We start from the raw sequence: 27,308 nt of genomic DNA, 5'->3' as shown, positions 1-27,308 counted from the left end.
CCCACCACTGGCAGAGCCCAAGCAGCTGTCTCCCCAATCCACTGCCTGAATAGGGATGCCTGGAGCCCTGAGCACAGAGCGCTTCCAATGCTGGGTCAACATGAAGGTCCTGGGAGAGACTGGGGACTGTAAATAGGCAGGTTTCCGCCTCCAGAACAGAGGCAGCTTCCTGGGGGCCTCAGTGTCAACAGAGACTAGGGTGTGTACAGGAGCATGTACATGGCTCTAAGGGCTCCTGTGCTTCTGGGAACAGCGGCTCATTCAAGTTAGCTCCAGTGGAGGAGGGGATTCTTTCCCACCACACCGCTCACGGGAGCAGGCGCTTACCCTTCCACCTCATCAAGCCAGGCTGGTAGAAGGCAGTCTTTGACCAGTGAAAGACTCTAGTTGGATAAATACACACTGGAGTTGTGCAGTCAATATCAGAAAGTGCTTTCAAGTTCCAGTCTGATGGACTTGAACATCCCAGCCCTCCCCCTACACACACACATACACACACACACATACATACATACATACACACACACATACACACACATACACACACACACACACACATACATGTTGGAGACTGGATGGAACCAGTGGCTAACAAGGATAACAAGATCCAAGGAACAACATGAAGAGTGAAAAAAGCAGGGAGGAAGGCCAGAGGAGAGGGAATTCCCAATGCCCAAATCCAGAGGCAGAATGGACGGATAGGAAATGCAAGGAAAAAAGAAAAGTACTGTTTTCCACCATGCCCTGCACGTGCAAATTCACAAAAGAGCTTTTCTGTTTTCTGGCAGTAGCCTCAGTCTTTCCACTCTTCTGGCTGAGTTAAGGGATTACATATGTAAAGATATACAGGGGGCATCAAGGGGAGCCAAAGAGTTCATGAACTGGAATCCTAGTACAGAAGGCCTCACAGAGTCTACACCAAGAGTTAGTGACAGATTCAAAGAGGGATCCTTAGCAACCAAACTGAAATCCTCAGGTCTTTTCAGGTGATCTGACCTAATACAACACCACCTCTTCGCCCTTGTTAATTTCTTTCTGATGCTGCCAATGCGTGTATCTTTCCCTTACATCCCACCCAAGATTCCCAAGTGACTCCAAGATCTGACCGACTCTGGACAATGGTCTCAGTGGGGTTCCAAAGGCCACAATCTCTGGCCAGGCTACAAATCACCTGACCTTGGGCTAAGTGTCCACCAGCTGGGGCAGAGAACGGCAGGGGGACTTATGGCTGCCTTGGATGTGGGCACGTGAGTGCAGCAGTCTCCCTTAGGCATGCACGGCAGGCAACCCGATTGACATGTCTGGTTCAGCTTGCAGTAGTCCAGCTCTGTCTCCAGGGTGGCTCTCCAAGGAGCTTGGAGCACTATTGTGTCATCCCCAAGCATTGTAGATTCCCAACTGATACACATCCAGTTACAGCTCTTGAACTCCATGTCTCCGAGGTCAAGTGTGGCTGAGTGACTTGAGATCCCACAACCCCATGCTCCTGGGGGCCCAACTCTGTATCAGAGAAGCTGGAGAATGTATGCCAAGTCATATGCACTGTGTTCTTTATTGAGACAGAGGTGGGATGGGGAGGGTAACCCTCAGGCAAAGAAGTGAAAGGAGGGAGAAGTGGGAGCCATCTATTTCCCATTCTTCCTTTCCTCCCAGCTGACGATAATGGGGACTTGGCCACCAGCCAAGGGACTAAGAAGTAAGACCCCCTTAGATACAAGCACAGTGTTCCGTGAGAAGGTTGGGCACTGTCTCATACTTGAAAGAGTAACCCCCGTCTGAGGTGGTGCGAACATGTAGGGGCCTCATGGTCCCTGGGAGAGCAGCACAGCAGGGCTGGGCCCCTGGCAGCAAGGAAGGGGGCTGGGCTGGGGTAGGGGAAGCCACAGGTACCGGAAGGGGCAGGTTTGGTGGGATGTGCAGCCCACAACCACCATGACAGTAGTGGAAGATGAAACTGGGAGGGTACACTATCCACCGTTCCCAGCCCAGCTCTTGGAAGGAGATGTTAAGTGCTACCCTGTGGCAGTTGGCATGGGCAGCCGGTTCCTCCTGAGGCCTCTGCAGCAGGCGAAGAGCAGCGGGAGACCAAGGCCAGGACACTGGGGGAGTTGAGCGCCGGGCTCTCTCCCCTCCACTGGGTGGTCTGGTCCGAGTGTGGGCCACCAGGAAGGGCGTGGCCTCAGGCCGGGCTGAGCAGGAACAGAGAGGACAGCGCAGCAGCAGGACCAGGACAGGTTGGGTCAGCAGAGAGAGAGCAGAGGTGGCCAGGTGCAGCACAGCCCAACGAGGGGGGGCATGGCCCAAAGACATGGGCACAACCATGGGTCCCCCCGGTGACAGTGTCAGCAGGCCTAGCAGGGGCCCAGAGCTATTGGAGGCTGCTGTGCTCTGCCTGTCCAGCCCGGTGTGGAACCACAGCTGGGCCGAAGTCACCTGGCGACTGCGTGTATGCTGGGATGGCCGGAACGTGTACGTGAAGAGGCCCTCCTCAGCCTCCTGGGCCAGCTCCCTAGCAGCTGACTTGTCTTCACAGCTAGCACCTGCAGGAGACAGAAGAGAAGGGTGAGGGCAACACCACTGATTGGCAGGACCTGGCGCCCCTCCTCCTCAACAGGAGGCACGTGGCTGCCAGTCATGAGCTAATGATGGGCTGCACTCTGCTCTGTGCCCTCCCGGACATGGGAACTCTCCTGAGTCTTGGGAGAGCTTCTGTAGGCTTCCTATTTTTTAATTTCTTCATGAAAGAACTTAAAAAAATACAAGACACTGCCAGCTTCTCTCTGAAGGGTTTTACCAATTAACATGCCCATCAGCAGTATGTAAGAGGCCCTGTCCCTCTCCACTTCACCAGCACTAAGAAATGGTAGTTAGATTTCAGTGCTTACTTACCACATAGTGTGAAACAGTACCTTGGGTGGTGTCTACACAGATGGTTGTTATATTACTTTCTGTTGCTGTTTAAGACAGAATATTGTTCTGTCACCCAAGCTGGAGTGTAGTGGCATGATCATGGCTCACTGCAGCCTCTACCTCCCGGGCTCAAGCAATCCTCCCACCTCAGCCTCCCGAGTAACTGAGACCAGAGGCGTATGCCACCACACCCAGCTCATTTTTCTATTTTTTGTAGAGACAAGCTCTTGCTATGTTGCCCAGGCTGATCTCAAACTCCTGAGCTCAATCAATCTGCCTGCCTTTGCCTTCCAAAGTGCTGGGATTATAGCCGTGAGCCATCACACCAAGCCATATTACTCTCTTTGGCATGTCAGGAATATTGCATATCATACAATTATGATAAATTCTTTAATTCCATTTTTAAAAGACAAGTTACCAGCAAAAAACTAAGAAGAAGGAGGGAAAGGGGAGTGGGAAGGAGAAGAAAACGAAGAACAAGGAGGAGGGGGAAGAGGAGGAGAAGGGTTGTAACTCAGAACAGAGGACAATCCTTTCAAGAATGTCCAGTTGGGGACAGGCACAGTGGTTCATGCCTGTAATCCCAGCACTTTGGGAGGCTGAGGTGGGTGGATCACCTGAGGTTGGGAGTTCAAGACCAGCCTGGCTAATATGGTGAAATGCTGTCTTTACTAAAAATAGAATAAATTAGCTGGGTGTGGTGGCACGAGCCTGTAATCCCAGCTACTTGGGAGGCTGAGGTAGGACAATAGCTTGAACCCGGGAGACAGGGGTTGCAGTGAGCCGAGATCGTGCCATTGCACCCCAGCTTGGGCAGCAAGAGCAAAATTCTATCTCAGAAACAAAGAATGTGCAGTTAGCATCCTTACACTGACACACTCGTAGACTATACTAATCATACTGGAGCAGCACCCATTATATATTACAAATTGGTCCATTTTGCAGATAAGGAGACTGAGGCTTAGAGAGGTGAAATGACATTCAACAACTAAGTGGCCAGGCTGGGATTTTGCCTGAGCCCAAAGCCATCCTTTTCCCCACGGTGCTGTGGAGGGGGTGAAGTGAGGGAGGCAGGGGTCCTCTCTAAGAGAACCCTCTAAGAGAAAGGTGGACTAGATGACAAGAAAGGCCACCCGGAAGAGGGTTTATCCGTTCAGTCAGTGGAACAAGAGGACACACATAAGTTGAGACAGGAACTCAAGAGAAGATAGACAAGTTCTCCAGAAAAGTTTCCCAACCAATCTTTTGCCTGTATCTCTGATGGCTTCTCAGTCTCAGCTACCTGGGACTAAAGAAACAGGGATTGGAGTAGCAAGCAGAGGCAGAGATAGGAAGAAAGGTGGCCAGCCCAGCCGCATCTCTACAGACCCCTGGTCTCCTGGTGCATCCCTCCCAAATGCCTCCCACATGCCACGCACTCTGGGTGCAGCATCTCAATCCTGAGAGGTAGGCGTTATCGCCCATTTTATAGATGGGGAGATAGAGGCACAGGGAGGTTTAGTAACTGGCCTATTGTTGCAAAGACGCTGAATGACAGGGCTGGGATTCAAACCCTGGTCCACCTGGCCTGCAAACCCATGTTGTGCCTGGCAGCTTCTCAGTCACCCTGTCGGTTCCCCCACCCTTGTTACCTGTGGCTGGGAAAAGGATGGCCTGGGAGACATCCTCCTTCTCGGGTTCAGATCCCCTGCGTGTGGAGCCCCCGAGGGCATGTCTTCGGGGCAGCCGCCTGACTCCAGGGTCCCCACCTTCCTTGGTCACTGCCGGGGGCCCCAAGGCATCCAGGAACAGGGCCCTCACCTTGGCCAGAACAAGCTCCCGGGCCAGCTCTGACCCTTCGCAGCTGTGTCCACCCTGTGGGGCCAGCAGCAAGAAGAGCAGCAGTGGCAGTGCCATGGCTCACCTGGCCCTACTAGCGGGGAACCCACTCCCTGCCCTGTGCCCCTTCTGCCAGGGTGTGCCCAGGGCCTCCCTGCTTTCCCCTCCTCATCCCACACCCACCCTCTTGTATGCTTCTCACCCAGTCTTCCCCAGTCCTTCCCACGCCCCACAGTCCGAGTTGCCCCTGCCCGTGGCATTGAGACCTCCTATCTCTGACGTAGATGCCTGTGGCCATGAGCCTTATCTCCCACTCCCGCCAGGAATGTGGGGGAGGGGCTGGAGAGGGTTTCGCCCCAAGCGACCCGACCCTCATGCAAACATACAACCCCTTCTCCCTGCACACATACACACAAACACACACACACACATCCAGAGGGGACATCAACTCCCTATTCACACACACACACACACACACACACACACACAGTCTCACATCCAGAAGTGACATCAAGCCTGGGAGCTGTAGCCGGCCAGCCCCAGAAAGTGTCATTTGTCCAGGAGACAGAGTGCACCACCCCTCAGACCTTCTGGGGCCCCTTTCAATGAGCAGCTGCTGGGCAGGCCAGCCACTGGGGGAAGGGCTGGGGCCAGGGCTAGAACCGGAGCTAGGGCGGGGGCCAGGTGGTCCCGCCTGCTCTATACTTAGCCCAGAGGAGCCAGTCTGGGCTCTTGTCCTCCAGCTGTGTCATCAGAGAATATTTTTGGGATTGGCAGCTGCAGGCGCCTCTGCCACTCAGGCCCAAGCCTGGCGGGCAGGCGGCTGGGGACCTGGTGACTGGAGGTGGGAGGGAGGAGGGGAAAGAGGCCCAAGCTGTGGGAGGGGGCTGGGAAGAGAGCCTCCCCAGAGCAGGAAGCCAGGCCGCAGGCAGAGGAGGCTGCGGGGCCCCTCGCTGGAGAGCCAAACAGGAAGGACTGCCCCCTAAGTGCCGGGCTCTGGGTCAGGGAATCGCCGCCGCCGCAGAGTTGCAGCTCCAGACCGAGGACAGGGAGGCGAGCAGGGAGCGGGCAGCCTGGGAGAACTCCGCGGATCCCCGCGCCCCGGTCCCGGAGCCCTCGCCGCCGCCTCCGGCCTCGGCTCGCCCTCCGCCCACCCTCCCTGGTTCGCCACTGCGGGCGGTCTGTGGCCGCCGCGATGAAGGCAAGCTCGGGGGACCAGGGGAGCCCCCCGTGCTTCCTGCGCTTCCCGCGGCCCGTGCGGGTGGTAAGTGGCGCCGAGGCCGAGCTCAAGTGCGTGGTCCTGGGGGAGCCGCCGCCCGTCGTGGTGTGGGAGAAGGGCGGGCAGCAGCTGGCGGCCTCGGAACGCCTGAGCTTCCTGGCGGACGGCGCGGAGCACGGCCTGCTGCTGAACGGCGCGCTGCCCACCGACGCGGGGGTCTACGTGTGCCGCGCCCGCAATGTGGCCGGAGAGGCCTACGCGGCGGCCGCCATCACCGTGCTGGAGCCGCCGGCCTCCGAGCCCGAGCCGCAGCCCGCCGAGCTCCCGCTGCCGCCGCCGGGGTCCGGGGAGGGCGCCCCGGTCTTCCTGGCGGGGCCGCGGTCCCAGTGGGTGCTGCGGGGGGCGGAGGTGGTGTTGACGTGCCAGGCCGGGGGCCTCCCCGAGCCCACGCTGTACTGGGAGAAGGACGGGATGGCGCTGGACGAAGTGTGGGACAGCAGCCACTTCGCTCTGGAGCCTGGCCGGGCCGAGGACGGCCCGGGCGCGAGCCTGGCGCTGCGCATCCTGGCCGCGCGGCTGCCGGACTCCGGTGTCTACGTGTGCCACGCCCGCAACGCGCACGGCCACGCGCAGGCTGGCGCGCTGCTCCAGGTGCAGCAGCCCCCTGAGAGCCCGCCCGCGGACCCCGATGAGGCCCCCGCGCCCGTGGTGGAGCCGCTCAAGTGCGCGCCCAAGACCTTCTGGGTGAACGAGGGCAAGCACGCCAAGTTCCGCTGCTACGTGATGGGCAAGCCCGAGCCCGAGATCGAATGGCACTGGGAGGGCCTCCCGCTGCTCCCGGACCGCCGCCGCCTAATGTACCGCGACCGCGACGGCGGCTTCGTGCTCAAGGTGCTCTACTGCCAGGCCAAGGACCGCGGGCTCTACGTCTGCGCCGCGCGCAACTCCGCGGGCCAGACGCTCAGCGCAGTGCAGCTGCACGTGAAAGGTACGGCAGCGCCCGGGGCCCGGGGAGCGGCCTTGAGTGTCCTCGGAGGCCCGCCGAACCCCGGCCCCTCTCGGTGCCCGGCGCTGCCCTGAAGACTGGGGGAGGGGAGGTCGGCGGGAATATTAAAAGACCCAACCCGCCTGCCTCCCACTCCCCAGGGATTCGGATTTAGTAGGTCTCCAGGGTGCTCAGCAACTTCTTAGAAAACTCCCCAAGTGATTCTGAGGCAGATGGTGGAACACCACTAAGAAGTGATTGATGTACAAACCTAGAAGGGCCTAGAACTCTTCTCCCCTAGTGGTTTTCATCGTCTTTGTTATTTTACTCCTCCTTCCCCAACTGAATTCACAACCGGAGCCCCAATAGATGAAACAGATAAAGGAGTGTTTTATGGGTGTAAATTGCTAAGTCTACGTGTGTAACAGGCTTCTAAAGCATCAGTGAGAATCAGGAGGCCGTTTTATTGAATATAGGCATTTGAAGTGAAGGCTGCATTCGTGGTTCAGGCTCTGAACCCCGTGGAGAGGGGACGGCCTGGCTGCATCTGTCACCTTGAGAAACCACCGTTTCAGTGGAAAGGTAGACTTGAGGGTGGACAAATTTCCTGAATGTTTTTACTGTTCTTTGATTAAACTGCTCCCCACTTTTGAAAGAAGAGGAAGGTGAAGGAACAATATCCAATAAATGCTTACATTCTCATAAACAGAAAATTCAAAGGGAAAAAAACACACCCCAAACTCACTGGAAGGTAACAGTCTCCATAACAGTATTTCATCACAGTGCAAAGGATTACGCCTTCACTAGTTGTCCAGATTTTTCTCTAGGAGGAAAAACAAAGTTGGTAAATTATCCTGAGTCCTGCCTGGCATGCAGTCAAGCATGTGGCCCCCCCAGGCTGTGGTGGTGGCCTCACTGGTACAGTTCGATGTGCACAGATTCGCCAGGCTGATGTGGATCTGGACCTCCATCAGGGAGGAAAAGCCCTGAGGGAGGGCTAGAGGTGCTTCCCAGAGTTGCACACACAAAAAAAACTTGCTTTTCCAGCAATCTAAGTTAACCTGGTTTCTAACATCCTGTTTTCTTTTTTTTGAAATACACTTTTTTTTTTTTGAGACAGAGTTTTGCTCTTGCTGCCCAGGCTGGAGTGTAATGGTGCAATCTTGGCTTACCGCAACCTCTGCCTCCCAGGTTCAAGCCATTCTCCTTCCTCAGCCTCCCAAGTAGCTGGGATTAGAGGCATGCGCCACAGTACTCTGCTAATTTTGTGTTTTAGTAGAGATGGGATTTCTCCTTGTTGCTCAGGCTTGTCTCGAACTCCCGACCTCAGGTGATCCACCCACTTTGGCCTCCCAAATTGCTGAGATTACAGGCAGGAGCCACCTTGCCTGACCGAAATACACTTTTGAAAAGAGTTAAAATATTTTAAATTCTACTCAGGCCTTTGTGGAATATATGAAATACCTGGGGGAGTGGGGGCAGGAACAGTTTGGAAATCACCAATGTGGTCCAACCCTTTCCCTCTCTGTTCCCATTTTCCAAGTAAGGAGACTGAGGCTCAGAAACATTGAAATGGACTCTCAAGGTGATGCGGCTAGTAAGTGTCAGGCCCGGATGAGAACTTAGGCCATCTTAGGAACTACCACTTGCCTTCTGGTGGTTTTCTGTGATTCCACTGTGCCTGCTGGCTCTGCGTGAAGAGCACCCAGCCTGAACTAATGCGCTCTGAGGAGTCCTCCTCCTAGTCTAGCCCTTCTCCAGAGCCCTCTCTTGTCTCTCCCCTCTCCATAGAGCCCCGCCTCCGGTTCACAAGGCCCCTGCAGGATGTGGAGGGCCGTGAGCACGGGATTGCCGTGCTGGAGTGTAAAGTACCCAACTCCCGCATCCCCACGGCCTGGTTCCGAGAGGACCAGCGGCTGCTGCCCTGCCGCAAGTACGAGCAGATTGAAGAGGGCACCGTCCGGCGCCTCATCATCCACAGGCTGAAGGCAGACGACGACGGTGTCTACCTGTGTGAGATGCGGGGCCGGGTGCGCACTGTGGCCAATGTCACAGTCAAAGGTCGGCTGGCCCACAGGGAAGGGGCTGAGGCAGAGGCAGGCAGGTGCTCAGACTCCAGGCTGATGGATTCCTGTCTGCATCTCAGGGCCCATCCTGAAGCGCCTGCCCCGGAAGCTTGATGTCCTGGAAGGAGAGAATGCGGTGCTGCTGGTGGAAACTCTAGAGGCCGGGGTCCAGGGACGGTGGAGTCGTGATGGAGAGGAGCTGCCGGCCATCTGCCAGACCACCTCGGGCCACATGCATGCACTGGTCCTTCCAGGGGTCACCCGAGAAGATGCTGGCGAGGTCACCTTTAGCCTGGGCAACTCCCATACCACTGCGCTGCTCAGAGTCAAATGTGAGGGCAGGAAGGCCTCTGGACAGGCGGGCCAGGGTGGGAGGTTGGCCAGATGCCCCAGCTGGGTTGGAGAAGCAGATTTAAGGTGGAAGGGCTGTGGAGGCCCGAGCAAGGCTGGAACACATCCTTGCCTTGGTCTCAGGCATCAAGCACAGTCCCCCAGGGCCCCCCGTGTCGGCAGAGATGTTCAAGGGCCAGAAGAACACGGTCCTGCTGACCTGGAAGCCTCCCGAGCCTGCTCCCGAGACCCCATTCATCTACCGGCTGGAGCGGCAGGAAGTGGGCTCTGAAGACTGGATTCAGTGCTTCAGCATCGAGAAAGCCGGAGCTGTGGAGGTGCCGGGCGACTGTGTGCCCTCCGAGGGTGACTACCGCTTCCGCATCTGCGCAGTCAGTGGACATGGTCGCAGTCCTCACGTGGTGTTCCATGGTTCTGCTCACCTTGGTGAGTTGGTCCTGTCAGACCCGCCCATCACTTCTCCCTTCCCCAGCCCTCAGTGCTGGTCCTCTCACAGGCCTACCATCTGCCAGCCTCTGCCCTCTAGTTCTAACAGCTGCACTCTGTCACTGCCTCAGTGCCCACAGCTCGCCTGGTGGCAGGTCTGGAAGACGTGCAGGTATACGACGGGGAAGATGCCGTCTTCTCCCTCGATCTCTCCACCATCATCCAGGGTACATGGTTCCTTAATGGGGAAGAGCTCAAGAGTAACGAGCCAGAGGGCCAGGTAGAACCTGGGGCCCTGCGGTACCATGTGGAGCAGAAGGGCCTGCAGCACAGACTCATCCTGCATGCCGTCAAGCACCAGGACAGTGGGGCCCTGGTCGGCTTCAGCTGCCCCGGCGTGCAGGACTCAGCTGCCCTCACCATCCAAGGTTGGTGCCCATGGGGACCTGAGTGGGCAGAGAGGGTCAAGACACAGAAGTCCTATTGGCAAAATGAGGCAGGTGCTGTTCCCATTTCTCGTATCTGGGCCAGAAGAGCAAGGAGCATCCAAAATGGGCTCAAGTGGAGGGCTCAGAGGTCCAGAAGGCCAATTTCAACCCACATGCAACATCCAGAGCACACCTTGTTATCTTGATATATGTCAGCATCATAGCCCAGTTCTCTGGAGTGCTTTGTGGTTTACGGGATTCTGTCGCATTTGTCATCTCATTTGAAAGACACAGACCCTGGCTGCTAGTCCCTGACTACCTCTTGCCCTATTGTTCAATTCCTGACACTGTCATTACAACTTCCTACCTGCCATGCACAGTCCTGTGTCACCTTACATTGATTAACACAATCTTCTCAATGGCCCTATGAGATAGGTTCTTTTTTTTCCCCCCCAGTCAGAGTCTCACTTTGTCGCCCAGGCTGTAGTGCAATGGTGCAATCTCGGCTCACTGTAACCTCCGCCTCCCAGGCTCAAGCACTTCTCCTGCCTCAGCCTTCTGAGTAGCTGCGACTACAGATGTGCACCACCATGCCTGGCTTATTTTTGTATTTTAGTAGACATGGGGTTTCACCCTGTTGCCCAGGCTTATCTCGAACTTAAGATAGGTTCTTTTGACATTCCCATTTTATAGCAGGGGAGACAGGCACAGAGAGGTTAAGTGACTTGCTCGAAGCACAGAAATAATGAGCGAGGTGCTGAATTATGAACCCAGGCAGTCTGGCTCCTGATCACACTGTGCCACCTGCTGAAGGGGAAGGAGGAGAATGAGGCATCCCTGAGGAGGAGGGGGGCTGAAAGTTCAAGGATCATACTAGCATTTGCCATGTCACCGTTGCTGGAGTTGGTAAGACCAGTCAAGGAATCTGTTGGTGCCCATGCACAGGGTCTTGGGGTGACTCACTGTCAGCATCGAAGGCAGGGGGCCAGGCGAGACCTGACCAGCAACCAGAGCAGCATTTTTCAAAATGGGACCTGGGCTCCCTGACATCACAACCATCTGGAGGGCTGGTTTATAATGCAGATTTCCTGGCCCCTGCACACTTGGGAGTCCAAGAATTCTGCATTTTTAGCAGGCTCCCTAGGAATTCTTATGCACAGCCAAAGCACTGTGCTTAAGGATTGGTGTGTATGCCCAAGCCTATTTTTTAAAACCCCAACAATAGGCCGGGTGTGGTGGCTCACGCCTGCAATTCCAGCACTTTGGAAGGATGAGGCAGGAGGATCACCTGAGGTTGGGAGTTTGAGACCAGCCTGACCAACTTGGAGAAACCCTGTCTCTACTGAAAATACAAAAAAATTAGCCAGGCATGGTGGCGGGCACCTGTAATCCCAGCTATTAGGGAGGCTGAGGCAGAAGAATTGCTTGAACCTGGGAGGCAGAGGTTGCAGTGAGCCGAGATCGCGCCATTGCACTTCAGCCTGGGAAACGAGTGAAACTCCATCTCAAAAAAAAAACCAACAACAGCAGTTGTTCCCGATGCATCCATCCCAACACTGAGCCCATGCACCAGAGACAGGGGTGCTTATCTGTGCTTCTCCCCACACAGAGAGCCCGGTGCACATCCTGAGCCCCCAGAACAAGGTGTCATTGACCTTCACAACCTCAGATCGGGTGGTGCTGACCTGTGAGCTCTCGAGGGTGGACTTCCCGGCGATGTGGTACAAGGATGGGCAGAAGGTGGAGGAGAGTGAGTTGCTGGTGGTGAAGATGGATGGGCGCAAACACCGTCTGATCCTGCCTGAGGCCAAAGTTCAGGACAGTGGCGAGTTTGAGTGCAGGACAGAAGGGGTCTCAGCCTTCTTCAACGTCACTGTCCAAGGTCAGGAACCATGCCAGCCTGGGCTCCTCCAGCCCAGTCCCCCATGGCCGCTTAAGCCATGCTCCCTGGTCTGCTGCCTACTTGGGGAAGTCCTTTACAGGGAGAGTTTAGTGGCCCAGGGGAGATGTTTCAGATAACACTGCACTTGCTTCTTCTATTTTGTTTTTTTCCTAAGACAGGGTCTCTGTTGCCCTGGCTGGAGGGCAGTGGCGCAATCTCAGCTCATTGCAACCTCCCACTCCTGAGTTCAAGCGATTCTCCCACCTCAACTGCCCAAGTAGCTGGGACTACAGGTGTGCTACCATGCCCAGCTAATTTTTGTATTGTTTGGTAGAGATGGAATTTCACCATGTTGGTCAGGCTGGTCTCAAACTCCTGATCTCAAGTGATCTGCCTGCCTCAGCCTCTGAAAGTGCTGGGATTACAGGCATGAGCCACTGTGCCTGGCTTCTTTCTTTCTTTCTTTCCTTCCTTCCTTCTTTTTTTCTTTTTTAAGATGAGGGTCTCTCTGTTGTCCAGGCTGGCCTTGAACTCCTGTGCTCAAACGATCCTCCATCCTCAGCCTCCTGAGAGCTGGGACTATAGGCATGCACCACACATGGCCTGCTTTTGCCTCCTAAACCCCTTAAACAGTAACACTGTCTAGCACACTCACTGCCCACATAGCCTCTGCTGGGTTGGGTGGGGGAACAAAATGCAATTAAGGGGAGGAGAGAAGGGAGCAAACACTTTTTGGGCACTTACTCTGAGCCAAGCACTATGCTGAGGATTTCCAGTATACGCTCTTGTTTAATCTTCACAGCTAGATGAGGGCAATATATCTCCAGTTCAGAGACAAAGAAACGGAGGCCGTAAGAGTCACATGACCTCTGTCACACCATAGCTGGGAGTGACGGGACTGTCCTATTCCTGCTGCCTCAGAGAGTCAAATGGAAGCATCAAGTGCAGTCGCCCCGGGGTTCTCACGAGGCAGTCCGCGGGCTGGCTGCTTTAGGAAACTCCTGGAAGGTGCTTATAAATGCAGATGCCCAGGTTCCCTGGACTGTTCAGAGCCCCAATATCCAGGGTGGAGCCTGAAGATCCTCTCTTAACAAATATAGACTCTGAGAGAGCAGCTTGGCAACCACGGATCCCACTCATCTCCCTGAGTGGAAGTCCTGTTTTCTACACCATTGCCAGGAGGTCCTGTGGCCCTGCCTGAATGTGCCCTGACAGGGAACTCACTACCCGGAGAGGGGCTGTCTCACTGTTGCCGCTTGTTGGGCCATCCGTCACCTCTTGCTTTCTTGTAATAATAGAAGCAGTCAGCATGGCCCTGCTGTGGCTCGTGGCAGTGACCCCCCTTCAGCCTAGACAAATAATGGCTGCCACTCTGTGAACTCTGTGTCTCCTTCCCTCCATGTACTCACCCCACCACCTCTGATCTTTTGGGGACCCTCAGAGCACTCTGCTGCCACATGATCTGCCATATCTCGCCTGCCATGCCTTCAGTATTCCTTGTCATTGTCCCTGAGCCCCTACCCAGCAGGGCCTTAGCCCTCCCCAGGGTCCTCCTTTGCAGAAACAGTGTCTCCTGGCCACACAGCTAGTTGGGACTCATTGTGTGGGGGTGTCTGTGCAATGCCACCTCTGCTCCCTACCCAGATCCCCCCGTGCACATCGTGGACCCCCGAGAGCATGTATTCGTGCATGCCATAACCTCCGAGTGTGTCATGCTGGCCTGTGAGGTGGACCGAGAGGATGCCCCTGTGCGTTGGTACAAGGACGGGCAGGAGGTGGAGGAGAATGACTTCGTGGTGCTGGAGAATGAGGGGCCCCATCGCCGCCTGGTGCTGCCTGCCACTCAGCCCTCAGATGGGGGCGAGTTTCAGTGTGTCGCTGGAGACGAGCGTGCCTACTTCACCGTCACCATCACAGGTGGGGGGCCGGGTGGGGACCAGGAGGGCCTGGGAGGCACAGGGGAAGGTGCCCCCTGATCCCACTGGGGCAGCTGCCACACTTTCACTCCTGGGTCACTGTTCCCCATCCTGCTGCCCTCCCCCTGGCAGATCAGACCTCCTCCCTTTCTCCTCAAGCTATGGTCTAGTCACACTCAGGAAACATGTTATCAAAAGCACATTGGTCTTGGCTAAGGAAGCCCTGCCTTCTCTGTTCTCCTGAAAACCTCTACCAAGGGAAATCTTTGGTAGTGAGTCAATCGCAGGGAAGAGTCTGGGGCAGGTGGTCTCAGGCACTAGAGAGGCCAAAAGATCTTGGAGGAGGAGATCCCCAGCTCCATCTGGGGACCTGACCCTCCTCCTCAGTTCCACCCTTCATACCATCCCTGTCCCAACCCAGAGAATGTGGAGCATTTCTACAGCCAGGGCTGACCCCATGGTCTCCACTGTGCAGCCCCTGCTCAGTGCAAAGGCTGGTATGCTTTTGTGATAGCTGTATTCGTGTGTCTCTAGCTGTGAGTAACTGTCAGCTACTGTGAGATACAATCTAAGGGAGGTCCTTCTTCAACACATAGGGTAGGGGACACAACTGGATCAGAGAGGGCGGCAGGCCTACACCTGGCCCACCCATCATGCCTGGCAGTAGCTGTCCCTGTCCTCCAGATGTCTCCTCGTGGATCGTGTATCCCAGCGGCAAGGTGTATGTGGCAGCTGTGCGCCTGGAGCGTGTGGTGCTGACCTGTGAGCTGTGCCGACCCTGGGCAGAGGTGCGCTGGACCAAGGACGGAGAGGAGGTGGTGGAGAGCCCCGCGCTGCTCCTGCAGAAGGAAGACACCATCCGCCGCCTGGTGCTGCCTGCTGTCCAGCTCGAAGACTCTGGCGAGTACTTGTGTGAAATCGACGATGAGTCAGCCTCCTTCACCGTTACCGTCACAGGTATGGGTTCAGCCTAGCTCCCCGGGGTCACAGAGATTGCCCTGAACCCTGGAGGAGCTGGCCACATAGCCCCAGCTGGCACCCTGGGGAGGAGGGAGGTGTGGGCTGCAGGTACATGAGCCAGGGTTCTTGCTGAGATCAGCCCAGGGCTCCTATTCAAGAAAACAAGCCCCTCCCCAGTGCCCAAGACCAGGCCTAGCTCTGCACCACAGTTCATTTACTGAGCACTTGCCCTGCGCCGGGCACTGGGAGTAATGCAGACATGGTTCCTATTCTGAGAGAGCTGCCAATCTAGGTAAGGAGGCAGCTGTTAACCAGGGGTCGCAAACGGGCAGTCCCGGGAGCCTGTGCATTCCACATATGCTTTGTTTGGTCTGCAGAGTCTTACCAAAGTCAGGACAGTTCAAATAACAATCCGGAGTTATGCGTCCTCTTGAAAAAGCCGAAGACCCGGCGGCTGTGGTCCCGCTTCCCCCCATGGCGACGAACAGCTGGCACTGAGTAGCAGCTGCCCCTGCAGTCTGGGGCCCACATTCCTCTGTCCCACCCTCCCTGCCATTGCTTCTTGCCTCTCCCCAGACTGCTTCAGCCGCTGACCTAACCTGGACCCTGTGGGCATTTGAGTTTGCGACCCCTGTGTTAAACCAATAAACACGCAAATAAATGTACAGTGACACCTGGTGATAAGTACTGGGAGGGCCAAGGGCAGAGGGCTCAAGAACTCAGAGCAGGAGGGTCAAGGAGGGCCTCAGAGAAAGTTGCCCTTTCAAACACAGGAGTCAGCACTGCGAAGACAGAAACGGCTGCTTCCCTCCAGGAGTGCACAGCCTGGCAGGAAAGCCAGACACCTTCCAGGATCTTAGGGCATGGGTTGTTGTCTAGAGCTTCTCTAGGGACCCTGGGGCTGAGAGCCACCACCTGGCCAGGCGATAGGAAGTGCTTTCTTTCTTTTTCTTTTTTTTTTGAGATGGCATCTCGCTGTCACCCAGGCACCCACGCTGAAGTTCAATGGTGCAGTCTTGGCTCACTGCAACCTCAGCCTCCCGGTTCAGGTGATTCTCCTGCCTTAGCCTCCTGAGTAGCTGGACAGGATTTCACTGTGTTAGCCAGGATGGTCTTGATTTCCTGACCTCATGATCTGCCTGCCTCAGCCTACCAAAGTGCTGGGATTACAGGTAGCCACTGTACCTGGCCAGGAAGTGCTTTCAAAGCTGATACTAGAGCTCAATGGAGGTGGATGTGGGCAGGAAGTTGGTCGGGGGGAATATTGGAAGCGGGAGAAGCTCAGGACAACTGTGGAAGTGATGGAGTTTCAGTGCCGGAGACCTCGGGGTGCTGGCTCACAGTGCCCAGTCCAGTGTGTATGGTCAGGGGCTGGGGATCCCTAGGTCTGGGCTGCTCTGGTTGGCACATAACCCCAGTGGCTGCACCAAAGCCCCCATCCTACTTCAGCCGCAGTCCTGTCCTCCCCAAGCCCTGCCCTGAAGGTCAAGCCCCGTGCTGAGCTGTTTAGAGGGCCCCCCACTCCCTGCACCCCAGCTGGTCCAGCCTGCACACACAAGCCCACAATGCCTAAGAGGCTCTCTGCACACATTCTGCCCTGTAGCAGTCACCTTCACCCTCTCCTCCCCAGCCCTGGCCAGACATAATGGCCACAGCCACACAAATGCCAGCTCACTCCCAGGCTCCCCACAAAACACCAGTCTCTTCACAGAGAAGTTCTCACAAACATCACCTCTCCTCTAGGCCAGAACAAATCAAGTCTGACACCAAGCCGAGGTTCTGGGGCTGGGCGGCCACCCCGGTCCCATCACTGCACCCTGTCCTCTCTCCCTGCCCTCATCACCTTCCCCACCCCTCAGGCAGCTGTACTCTGCTCTCTCCCGGCCTTGCTTGGCCACAGAGGACCAGCCTGCATCCTTCAGACCCTTAGAGCAAGCAAGCCCATGGGGGTGGTGGGCTGTGTGGCTCAAGGCAGGAGTCCTGATGGAGGCGGAGGGCTGAGTGGGAGCTTCTTACCTCTGGTATGTGGGCCCCTGTGCAAACTCCAAGACTGGGAAGCTAGCAGTTCCTCAGCCCCGCCACTAGGGGGCCAAAGGCTGATGGAGCACTAAAGTCTCCCTGAAACTTGAAGATTATGGGGGGACCTGGGGGCAGCGGGAGTGTGGGCAGGCCTGGGCTCCATGCACTGGTCACCTCTAATATTTACATGGGTCCCTTTCTTTCTTTTTTTTTTTTTAATCTTTAACAAGCTCCTCTAACGGTGGCAGTAAACTTAGTACATGGGTCCCTTTCTTTGGAGAAGTGACCGGAACTTGGAGATGAACTGTCAGAATCAGCATTTAGCACCCCTGGGGAACTCTCAGACAGACAGATGCAAAAAGCCATTGAGTTTCTGCAAGCCTTGGTTTAGAATTCCTGCCGCTACCTGTGGAATCTGAGCCTCCTTTTAACAGAGAGTATTTCTCCTGCCCCAGAGTGGGTGTAGCTAGCTGTGACCTTACAGAAGTTGTATAATCACTCTGTGCCCTTATATGGAAAATGGTGATAAAACACTATCTTCCTCTTAGGATTGCCGTGAGAGTTAAATGTTTCAAGTGCCTAAGCACTGTTCCTGGACCTTAGGAAGCGGCATATCAGTGTTCGCTATTGCAGATCCACTCTCCCTTATCCATAATGCCAAACAAAATCAAAAGGCTTTTTGTAAGTTTGGTATTCCAAATCATTTCAGTAAAACCTGAGCCTGATTGCTCTGAAGCTATTTCTGTGTTTTAATAGCCTGCCAAAGGTGAATACAGCTACAGCTGTGTATCAATAAGATATGAGTATCTTATAGCCTTCTATCTGTAAGATAAAAATCGATTATAGATATATTCTTATAAGATTCTATATCTTTCAGTATATCCTGCCTAGGGTGAGTGTAGTATGTGTTATACCACAGATATGTTAATGTGACTGATGAAGGCAGAGGACCCTCTGGGGGCTGAGGAAGGTATGTGATAGATGAGAAATGCATCATTTCCAGAATCCAAAGCATTCTGGCTTCTGTAACACCTCTGGCCCCAGGGATTTCAGAGAACAAATTGTGGACCTATTATTGCTAACTATTATTATACTTATTTTTCTCATTATCATGTGGGTGATGGGACCTTCATGCTCCCAAATGGCTCCAGAGAGGCTGATGGTGAGCTTGTGACAGCTTGTGGTTGTCCCCACCCTGCAGAACCTCCAGTGCGGATCCTGTACCCCCGGGATGAGGTGGCCTTGATCGCTGTGACCTTGGAGTGTGTGGTGCTGATGTGTGAGCTATCTCAGGAGGATGCCCCTGTGCGCTGGTACAAGGATGGGCTGGAAGTGGAGGAGAGTGAGGCCCTGGTGTTGGAGAGGGATGGAGCACGCTGCCGCCTGGTACTACCTGCTGCCCAGCCTGAGGACGGGGGAGAGTTTGTATGCGATGCTGGAGATGACTCGGCCTTCTTCACTGTCACTGTCACAGGTAGGAAATCTCTGGAGCACCCAGAGGAGGTAGAGATGTAGGAGGCTAAGGGACAGACACCACCTCCCCCACCCCATCCCAACCTTCCCCTTATCCAGCCTCCTTGTGTTCGGCCATCAGATTCCTGGTTGGCCACATCAGGTCAGGACCAGAGGCCTGGTGGGAGGGTGCCCATCAATTAGAACCATTCATTCATTCATCCATTCATTCAATACTCATTGAGCAACTACTATGTGCTTGGCACTGTTTTAGACTCTGTGGATACAGCAGTGAACCAGTAAGACAAAATCTTCCGTCTTCACAGAGCTTATACTCTAGCAAGAGTGGACAGACAGAAAATAAGAGATGGTTTGTCAGGTGGTAATGAGTGCATCAGAGGCAAAGCAGGGAAAGGGGATAGGAAGTAGGGTGGGTGTGGAGTAGGGTGTGTAGATCTGGGTGTGAGTCTGGATCTGCCTCTTTCTGTCTGTGTGACCTTAGGCAAGTCAGTTTCTTTTAAAGAGGCCTCAGGTCCTCATCTGCAGCCAGCAGCTATACACCTGTTATGGGGTGATCAGAGTAACTGATTAAAAAAACACAGGGCTGGCTGGGCACAGTGGCTCACGCCTGTAATCCCAGCACTTGGGGAGGCTGAGGTGGGTGGATCATGGTCACAAGTTTGAGACCAGCCTGGCCAATATGGTGAAATGCCATCTCTACTAAAAATACAAAAAACTTAGCCAGGTATGGTGGCACATGCCTGTAATCCCAGCTACTCAGAAGGCTGAAGCAGGAGAACTGCTTGAACCTAGGAGGCGGAGGTTGCAGTGAGCCAAGATCACACCATTGCACTCCAGCCTGGGCAATAAGAGTGCAACTCCATCTCAAAAAAAAAAAAAAAAAAAAGGGCTTAGCACAGTGCCTGGCACACAGCAGCTGCTCCATGGACTGCTGCCGGCACCATTCCCAAGAGCTGTGCTGCCAGGGGGTAGGGCTGAGGATCTGGTAGGTGAGGCAGGAGAGGCCTGCTGCCCAAGCCCATGTGCCCCTCTCTCTGCCCACCCACCAGCCCCGCCAGAGAGGATTGTGCATCCAGCAGCCCGATCCCTGGATCTGCATTTTGGGGCTCCCGGGCGCGTGGAGCTACACTGTGAGGTGGCCCCAGCTGGGTCTCAGGTGCGCTGGTACAAGGATGGGCTGGAAGTGGAGGCATCAGACGCCCTGCACCTGGGTGCTGAGGGGCCCACCCGCACCCTGACCCTGCCCCACGCCCAGCCTGAGGATGCCGGGGAGTATGTGTGTGAGACCCGGGATGAGGCCATCACCTTCAATGTCATCCTGGCTGGTGCGTGCTCCTGGCCAACCTGGGGTGGGGAGGCAAGGGCAAGCATGGGCTGACACCCTCCTCTCTTGCTCAGAGCCCCCAGTGCAGTTCCTTGCTCCAGAGACAGCCCCGAGCCCACTCAGTGTGGCTCCTGGAGAGCCAGTGGTGCTGAGCTGTGAATTGTCCCGGGCTGGCGCCCCTGTGATCTGGAGCCACAATGGGAAGCCCGTGCAGGAGGGAGAGGGCTTAGAGCTCCATGCCGAGGGCCCCCGCCGAGTCCTCTGTATCCAGGCTGCAGGCCCAGCCCATGCAGGGCTCTACACCTGCCAGTCTGGAGCAGCCCCAGGAGCCCCGAGCCTCAGCTTCACTGTCCAGGTGGCTGGTGAGTACAGCCTGGATACTAAGCCTGTGTGTGGCATCCCAAACCCTGTAGGATTCCTGCTTTTCCAGCATGCCTTGCCCATCCCTGCCCCACTTTTCTCAGAACCTTCCCGTCATGCCCCCACTGCCCTCCTCAAAGCCCTGAGTCTCTCCTTCTGAGTGACCTCCAGCTCTGACCCCACAGAGCCCCCTGTGCGGGTGGTGGCTCCCGAGGCAGCCCAGACGAGGGTTCGGAGCACCCCAGGCGGGGACCTAGAGCTGGTGGTGCACCTCTCCGGGCCGGGGGGCCCTGTGCGCTGGTACAAGGACGGGGAGCGACTGGCAAGCCAGGGGCGGGTGCAGCTGGAGCAGGCCGGGGCCAGGCAGGTGCTGCGGGTGCAGGGGGCACGGAGTGGGGACGCTGGGGAGTACCTGTGCGACGCGCCCCAGGACAGCCGCATCTTCCTCGTCAGCGTGGAAGGTAACAGTGCACCCCTCACGTCCTGTGGGCTCTGGCACCCCAAGGACCACCTGCCACAATTCTGGGGCTCCCTTACTCCTCCACCCCACTTTGCTGCCTCTGGCTCCAACCAGTGCATGTGTGACTATCACTTGGATAGGGGATCAGGGATCCCCTTTCCAGAAACCCTCGTGTGAGAGTGGCATAGGTGGTTAAAAGCAGGGGCTCTGGAGTCCACCTACCCAGGTTCCAGCCTGGATTCTGTGCCCCAGTAATTGTGTGATATTGGCCAAGTTCTTCAACCTCTCTGAGACCCAGCTCTGAAAAGAGGGGATAGTGCTTGTCTTATAGGCCTATTGTGACAAGTACATGCTCTAAGTAGGGTCCCGGTAAATGATCTGCTATTATTAGGACATCACGAGGTGGGGCGCTAGGCTAGGATTTCGAAGAACTGACTGAAAGGAGTGGCAGGGAGTTGACATCTTGTCCTTTGGGCCACCCCATGGCCCATACATAGTAGGTCCTCATGGAAGGTTTGTTAAATGGCTGGGGGTGAGGGTCTGTACCCTGAGGAGGGGATGAAAGGGGAGAAGGGAGAAGACCCAGCTCAGCTCACTGCCTAACCATGCCCTCAGAGCCACTGCCAGTGAAGCTGGTCTCGGAGCTGACGCCACTTACTGTCCATGAGGGTGATGATGCCACGTTCCGGTGTGAAGTCTCCCCAGCAGATGCCGATGTCACCTGGCTGCGCAACGGAGCCGTCGTCGCTCCAGGGCCACAGGTGGAGATGGCCCGGAACGGTTCAAGCCGCATCTTGACCCTGCGAGGCTGCCAGCTGGGGGATGCAGGGACCGTGACTGTGCGTGCAGGGAGCACAGCCGCAAGTGCCCGGCTCCATGTTCGAGGTTAGGTCCTGATGTGGATGAGATGCTCTGTGTCCCATGCCTGTACCCCAATCCTGGGACCCCGCAGCCTTGCCCATCCACCTAGGGACAGACCAGTAGGATGGAGCAAGGGGCCAGCCTTGAACCCCACCAGGCTCCATGGCCTCCTCCTTCTTCCCCACCAGAGACAGAGCTGCTGTTCCTACGGCGGCTGCAGGACGTGCGGGCAGAGGAAGGCCAGGACGTGTGTCTCGAAGTGGAGACAGGCCGAGTGGGTACAGTGGGAGCCGTGCGCTGGGTGCGAGGTGGGCAGCCCCTGCCCCATGACTCTCGCCTGTCCATGGCCCAGGATGGGCACATCCACCGCCTCTTCATCCATGGCGTTGTACTGGCCGACCAGGGCACCTATGGCTGTGAGAGCCACAACGATCGCACCCTGGCCAGGCTCAGCGTGAGGCGTGAGTGCCCTGTCCTCTCTTAATGAATTACCTGCCCCACAGCACAGCCTTTCCTGGCTGTCCTGGAGTCCCTCAGGCCCTGACCAAAGTGCCCCTCACCACTGAGGAAAGTCAGCCCTGGCCATCCCAGTCCGGGGGTGGAATCTGCAGCAGCCTGCCCAAAGCAAAACTTTTCTTTTTCTGATGATTTTTATTTACCTTAGAAGTCTATGTGGATTTTACATTCCATTTCATATTTCCAAGTTGGCTTGCTATAAACATAAATATTCTCCAAAAAGACTTGCCATGGGCATCCTTCAGTCAAGTGTTCTAGGGATACACATACCCACTTAAGTAGCAGGGATGGCTGGCAAACAGCACCCCGCTCCTCCTACCCCAAGCTGGAGCCCCCTGTTTCCTGTGTGACCTCATGCAACTCATGTCACCTCTCTGAGTCAAATGTCCTTAAAAATGGGGCTGAGACTAGATGTAGTAGCTCACATCTGTAATCCTAACACTTTGGGAGGCCAAGGTGGGAAGATCCCTTGAGGCCAGGAGTTCGAGGCCAGCCTGGGCAACATAGCAAGACTATCTCTACAAAAAAAATTAGCTGGGCATGGGAGTGTGCATCTGTAGTCCCAGCTACTAGGGAGGCTGAGGCACAAGGATTGCTTGAACCCAGGAGTCTGAGGCTGCAGTGAGCTATGATCATGCCACGGCATTCCAGCCTGGGTGACGGTGAGACCCTGCCTCAAATATTAAAAATGGGGTTGATCCCCGTCTCAAGTGTCTCTGGAAACATAAACTGAGATAACATGAAAAATGTTTACACACAGCTTGGTGAATAGTTGCCACTGGTGACACATATCTCTTCTAACTTATTTCATTCATGAAATCATCGCAATAAACCCGTGTCCCAATGTTATTCACCTTGTACAGCTGGGGCCGCTGGGGCCCAGAGAGGTCAGGCCATTTGCCAAAGATCACACAGCACACAAACTCTGTGGTAGAGCCAGGTTCTATTCCTACTATACATGACTCCAAATTCCATGCTCCTTCCAGTGTCACAGCACCCCTCGCACAGACTCCATGAGCCCCTAACCACACTCGTCCCCTTCCTGTGCCCTCATCTCCTAACCCTAATCCAGCCCTGCCCCCACCAAGTCTGTCTGCTGTGCCTTCTCCTTCCTGCACACTGGTTCTGAACTATTTTGGTCAGGGCCTTAGGTTGGTTGTTGGGTGGTACAGGCAGGGCCAAGGGATGGAAGAACCACTGCAAACACTGCCCAGAGCTGGAGGCCTCATCCTCCTTCTCTCTTCATCTCCCCCAACCAGCGAGGCAGCTGAGGGTGCTGCGGCCTCTGGAGGACGTAACCATCAGTGAGGGGGGCAGTGCCACCTTCCAGCTGGAGCTGTCCCAGGAAGGTGTGACCGGGGAGTGGGCCCGGGGTGGAGTCCGGCTGCATCCGGGGCCCAAGTGCCACATCCACTCGGAGGGCCAGAGTCACCAATTGGTACTCAGCGGCCTGGGCCTGGCTGACTCAGGCTGTGTCTCCTTCACGGCGGATTCCCTGCGCTGCGCAGCCAGACTCGTTGTGAGAGGTGTGGGTGCCAAGACCACAGCCTGCCTGCTGACTTGTGTGGCCCTACTCACCCCAGGCATGAATACTAACCCCCCACTCATGTGACCCCCCTGACTCTTTGGCCCTGTGTGGCCCTCACTGACATCCCTGCCAGAGTGTGACCCCCAACCCTTTGGCCCTGTGTGGCCCCAGAGAATCCTCTGCCGGAGTGTGGCCCCTGACTGCCCCAGGCTCTGCCAGCCACTGATTGATGAGCATGCCTATGCCACTGTGGTCCCTGCTGTCTGCCTGCCTGCACATTGCCCCACTGACCAACTGTGACCCTGCTGGCTACACTGCCTGCCATGGCTCCCTCTGCCTGCCTGAGTGTAGTCCCTGTGACCACTTCCAATCCACTGACTGCCTAGAGGTGACATCACTAGCAACCCTGCTGGAGTGTCCCCCATTTTTGCTTCCAGCCCCAGGATGTTCCCACTGACCACACCTGCTCCAGCACGTTGCTCATTGCTCCTCTGAACCCATTGGGTCCCCCAATGACCAGTGTCTCCTGCTGGGCACTCCGGCCACATGTGGCCCCACTGACCATGCCCACCTGTGGGTTACTCCACTGGCATCTCTGCTCGTTTCCCCATTGCCCTCTGGCCCCCAGCCTCTCCCCACGGAGCACCTTAAAGTGTGACTCCCAGTTGGCCACTCCTAACCCATTAGCCCTGTGCCCCTGCCATGACCCTCCCTGCACCCCCCTCCACTGACTGATCCTTCTTGGACCACTTGACCCAGCTCATCCCCCCCACTCGCTAGTGTCCTCTACTGACCCCTTGTGCCCAGGTGTGTGCCCTCCTTGTCCCTGAAAGCTGGGCCCCATCTTGCTCCCTCTGCACTGTCCTCTCTCTCCCACTCCCAGAGGTCCCAGTGACCATTGTGCGGGGGCCACAGGACCTAGAGGTGACCGAGGGCGACACAGCTACGTTTGAGTGCGAGCTTTCCCAAGCTTTGGCTGATGTTACCTGGGAGAAGGTCAGAGCCCAACCCCAGCCCAGCCGACTTCAACATAACACCAACAATAACAATGCCCTAAGAAATAACTAATACTTCTTCAGCGTGTGTGCCTGGCACCGTGCTAAGATTTGCATTACATTTAATCCCTTACTCCTTACAACTCTAGGAGGTAGGTCTTGTCATTTGTTATCTATGAGGAAACTGATACTCAGTGGGACGAAATTACGTGCCCAAGGGCAAACCAAAGAGGTAGTGCCCATATTTGAATCCAGGTTTGCCTAATTCCAGAATCCGTGACCATGTACCCCTGTGACTGATACCTGGCTCTGGGCTTTCCGTGCACCTTGGCGGCCCTAAGGTCCCCAAAGGGTGACACCTTCTCAAAGAGGTTCCTGGCACGGCCCCGAAGGCGTGGGACAGCCCGATCCCAGCTTGGGAACACGAGATACACATAAACTCGTCTCGAGACCCCTTGGCATCAACAGACGGTGCTGCCGGCCGCGCCCAGCCGTGCCCTCCCCGACCCTCTGCAACTCCCGCCCCTAGGACGGGCGCGCGCTCACTCCAAGCCCGCGGCTCCGGCTCCAGGCCCTGGGCACGCGCCGCCTTCTACAGCTGCGGCGCTGCGGCCCCTCGGACGCCGGGACCTATAGCTGCGCGGTGGGGACGGCCCGCGCCGGGCCGGTCCGCCTGATCGTGCACGGTGGGTATGGGGTGATGCGGGGACTGGGCACTGCTTTGGGCGCGAGACCTGCGGAGCAATCTTCCCGCGACCCTGCTGACCGCGCGTGCTTCTAAAAAGGGGGCGTGGGGGCGTGGCCAGCACCTGCCCTCCGCCCCGCCCCGCTCACGCCCCGGGTCCGCCCCAGACCGCACTGTGGAGGTGCTCTCCGAGCTGCTGTCGGTGAGTGCCCGCGAAGGCGACGGCGCTACGTTCGAGTGCACCGTGTCGGAGGCCGAGACCACGGGGCGCTGGGAGCTCGGAGGCCGCCTGCTGAGACCCGGAGCCCGCGTCCGCATCCGACAAGAAGGTCTGGCCGCCAGGCTACCCTTTCGGGCCCCTCGCTGCCCCGCCCAGGCTCGGACAGACCCCGCCCCGCGGGACAAGCCCCACCTCCGGCTCGGACAGGCCCCGCCTCAAGGCCCCAGAGCCGCGTCCCGGGTCTCTCCTCCGCCCCCAGCCCCGAGTCCCGGACCGCTCCTCTACCCGCCCCGCTCTCCGGTTCCGCCCACCTTAGCGTACACTAACGGCGTCCGAACCGACCCAGGGGCCTGCTGCGGCCCCACCCGCGTCCCCAGCGCTCCTCTGAGGTGGCTCCGGCCTCGCTAGCGACCCCGTCACCCCCAGGGAAGAAACACATTCTGGTGCTGAGCGAGCTGCGCCCCGAGGACGCCGGTGAAGTCCGCTTCCAGGCGGGGCCCGCCCAGTCCTTGGCTCTACTGGAAGTGGAGGGTAAGCACCAGGGGCGGGAGCGACAGGGAAAGAACATCCTCTCCTCTCCTGCCAGGGGACTGACGGACCGGGGGTGGCCCCGGGAACGATGCCTTCCTCTTCCCCTTCCCGCGAAGGGCTCTCCTGGGCCGGGTCACAGAGGGCACCGCGTTTCCCTGGGAAGAGGAGACTTTGGATTTGAGGTGCAAGGGAACGGACCGGTGGCATAGAGGGCTAAGGCCCTGAGTGGAGGCTGCAGGGAGGGAAGATGCGTCTCTTCTCCTGGGGGCCATGTGTGTCCCTATTAACTTAAGCTCCCGCCCCCTACCCTCAGCATTGCCTCTCCAGATGTGCCGCCGCCCCCCTCGCGAGAAGACCATTCTGGTGGGCCGCCGGGCCGTGCTGGAAGTGACTGTGTCGCGCTCGGGGGGCCACGTGTTCTGGTTGCGGGAGGGGGCCCAGCTGTGCCCGGGAGATAAGTATGAGATGCGCAGCCACGGCCCCACCCACAGCCTGGTCATCCGTGACGTTCGACCTGAGGACCAGGGCACCTACTGCTGCCAGGCCGGCCAGGACAGCGCCCACACACGGCTGCTGGTAGAGGGTGAGTAAAGCCGACTGGGAAGAGGCAAGAGGGCGAGGGCACCTGGGAACCGATGGGCTAAGCCACACCTATGGGAGGCTTTCTAGGACTGTGGTGGCGGCAGGTCCTGAAATGTGTTGGAGGTGGGGGTGGGGGAGGGGAGGGATAGAGCACACCCAGGGCTGGAACTGCTTGACTCAGATCAGCTGCTCCTAGTCAGCTGTTCCCACCTTTCTATACCCCTTCCTGCCAGGCTTCTCTCTCTTGCCACTGGACCATGTTTCTCTCTCTTGAACAGCCCCATTTCTACCAGTTCCTCTCCTCTGTACCTCCCTAACACTGCCTGCCTCCAGCCTGTCCCTCCTCCCTCCTGCCCATCGCAGTGAGTTCCATGTCAGCCTTGGCAGAGGCCTCTTTCTTTCCTCTTACACATGTCTCACACGAAGAGACATCCCACCTTCTATCCCAAATCCCAGCATTCCCTCCAGATGCTGAGCTGTGTCCCACCCCTAGCTGACCCCCACCTTCCAAGACAGCCCTGACAGAGGCCCAGAAAGGGTAGGATAGAGCCTGTGGGCCCAGATCTTCCTGTGCTGGTGTCCAGGCTCTGCCTGGGGAGAGGAAGGTGGTACCCACTCTCTCCCCAGCCCCACGTGGAGTCATTCCTCTGCAGGTAACTAGGAGTACCGAACCAGGCCAGGCAGGTGCCCTTGGACAGCTTGGAAGGCGTGTGCCCCTACCCTGGGCAGGGGTGGAGAAACAGGGAGACCAGAGATGTCAGGAAACAATAAAAGTGCTACAGCTCATTCCCTT

At 56.7% G+C, this 27,308-nt stretch overlaps 2 protein-coding genes across 10 annotated transcripts; one reads left to right on the top strand and one right to left on the bottom strand.

Annotated features, from left to right (window-relative positions):
• Window positions 1-1,533: 1,533 nt before the first annotated feature.
• On the bottom strand, window positions 1,534-6,542 carry INHA (inhibin subunit alpha). Its single transcript, XM_002749822.5, has 2 exons — window positions 4,542-6,542; window positions 1,534-2,540 (listed from the first exon to the last, which is right to left on the bottom strand). Exons 1-2 carry the CDS (start codon window positions 4,804-4,806, stop codon window positions 1,708-1,710), a joined length of 1,098 nt encoding a protein of 365 aa, XP_002749868.3. The 5' UTR covers window positions 4,807-6,542; the 3' UTR covers window positions 1,534-1,707.
• Window positions 5,752-27,301, top strand: OBSL1 (obscurin like cytoskeletal adaptor 1). Of its 9 annotated transcripts, none has more exons than XM_035305863.3 (21): window positions 5,752-6,935; window positions 8,724-8,993; window positions 9,079-9,330; window positions 9,473-9,775; window positions 9,907-10,203; window positions 11,813-12,085; window positions 13,730-14,002; window positions 14,686-14,958; window positions 18,182-18,454; window positions 19,503-19,778; window positions 19,852-20,139; window positions 20,323-20,598; window positions 21,213-21,482; window positions 21,647-21,919; window positions 23,234-23,500; window positions 24,386-24,498; window positions 25,027-25,183; window positions 25,350-25,511; window positions 25,829-25,933; window positions 26,247-26,516; window positions 27,169-27,301. In XM_035305863.3, the coding sequence occupies exons 1-21, from the start codon at window positions 5,924-5,926 to the stop codon at window positions 27,174-27,176; spliced, it is 5,691 nt and encodes a 1,896-aa protein (XP_035161754.3). In that variant the 5' UTR covers window positions 5,752-5,923; the 3' UTR covers window positions 27,177-27,301. The 9 variants fall into 9 exon arrangements, with proteins under 9 accessions (XP_035161754.3, XP_054113954.2, XP_035161753.3 ...); XM_054257979.2 differs by having other exon boundaries at window positions 26,794-27,301; XM_035305862.3 differs by having other exon boundaries at window positions 26,749-27,301.
• The last annotated feature ends 7 nt before the right edge of the window (window positions 27,302-27,308 follow it).

The sequence above is a fragment of the Callithrix jacchus genome, chromosome 6, assembly GCF_049354715.1.
Source record: "Callithrix jacchus isolate 240 chromosome 6, calJac240_pri, whole genome shotgun sequence".
In the NCBI taxonomy this organism is placed as follows: domain Eukaryota; kingdom Metazoa; phylum Chordata; class Mammalia; order Primates; family Cebidae; genus Callithrix; species Callithrix jacchus.
Note: the sequence above shows the minus strand (reverse complement) of the source record. Positions and strands in the feature narration are given on the sequence as shown.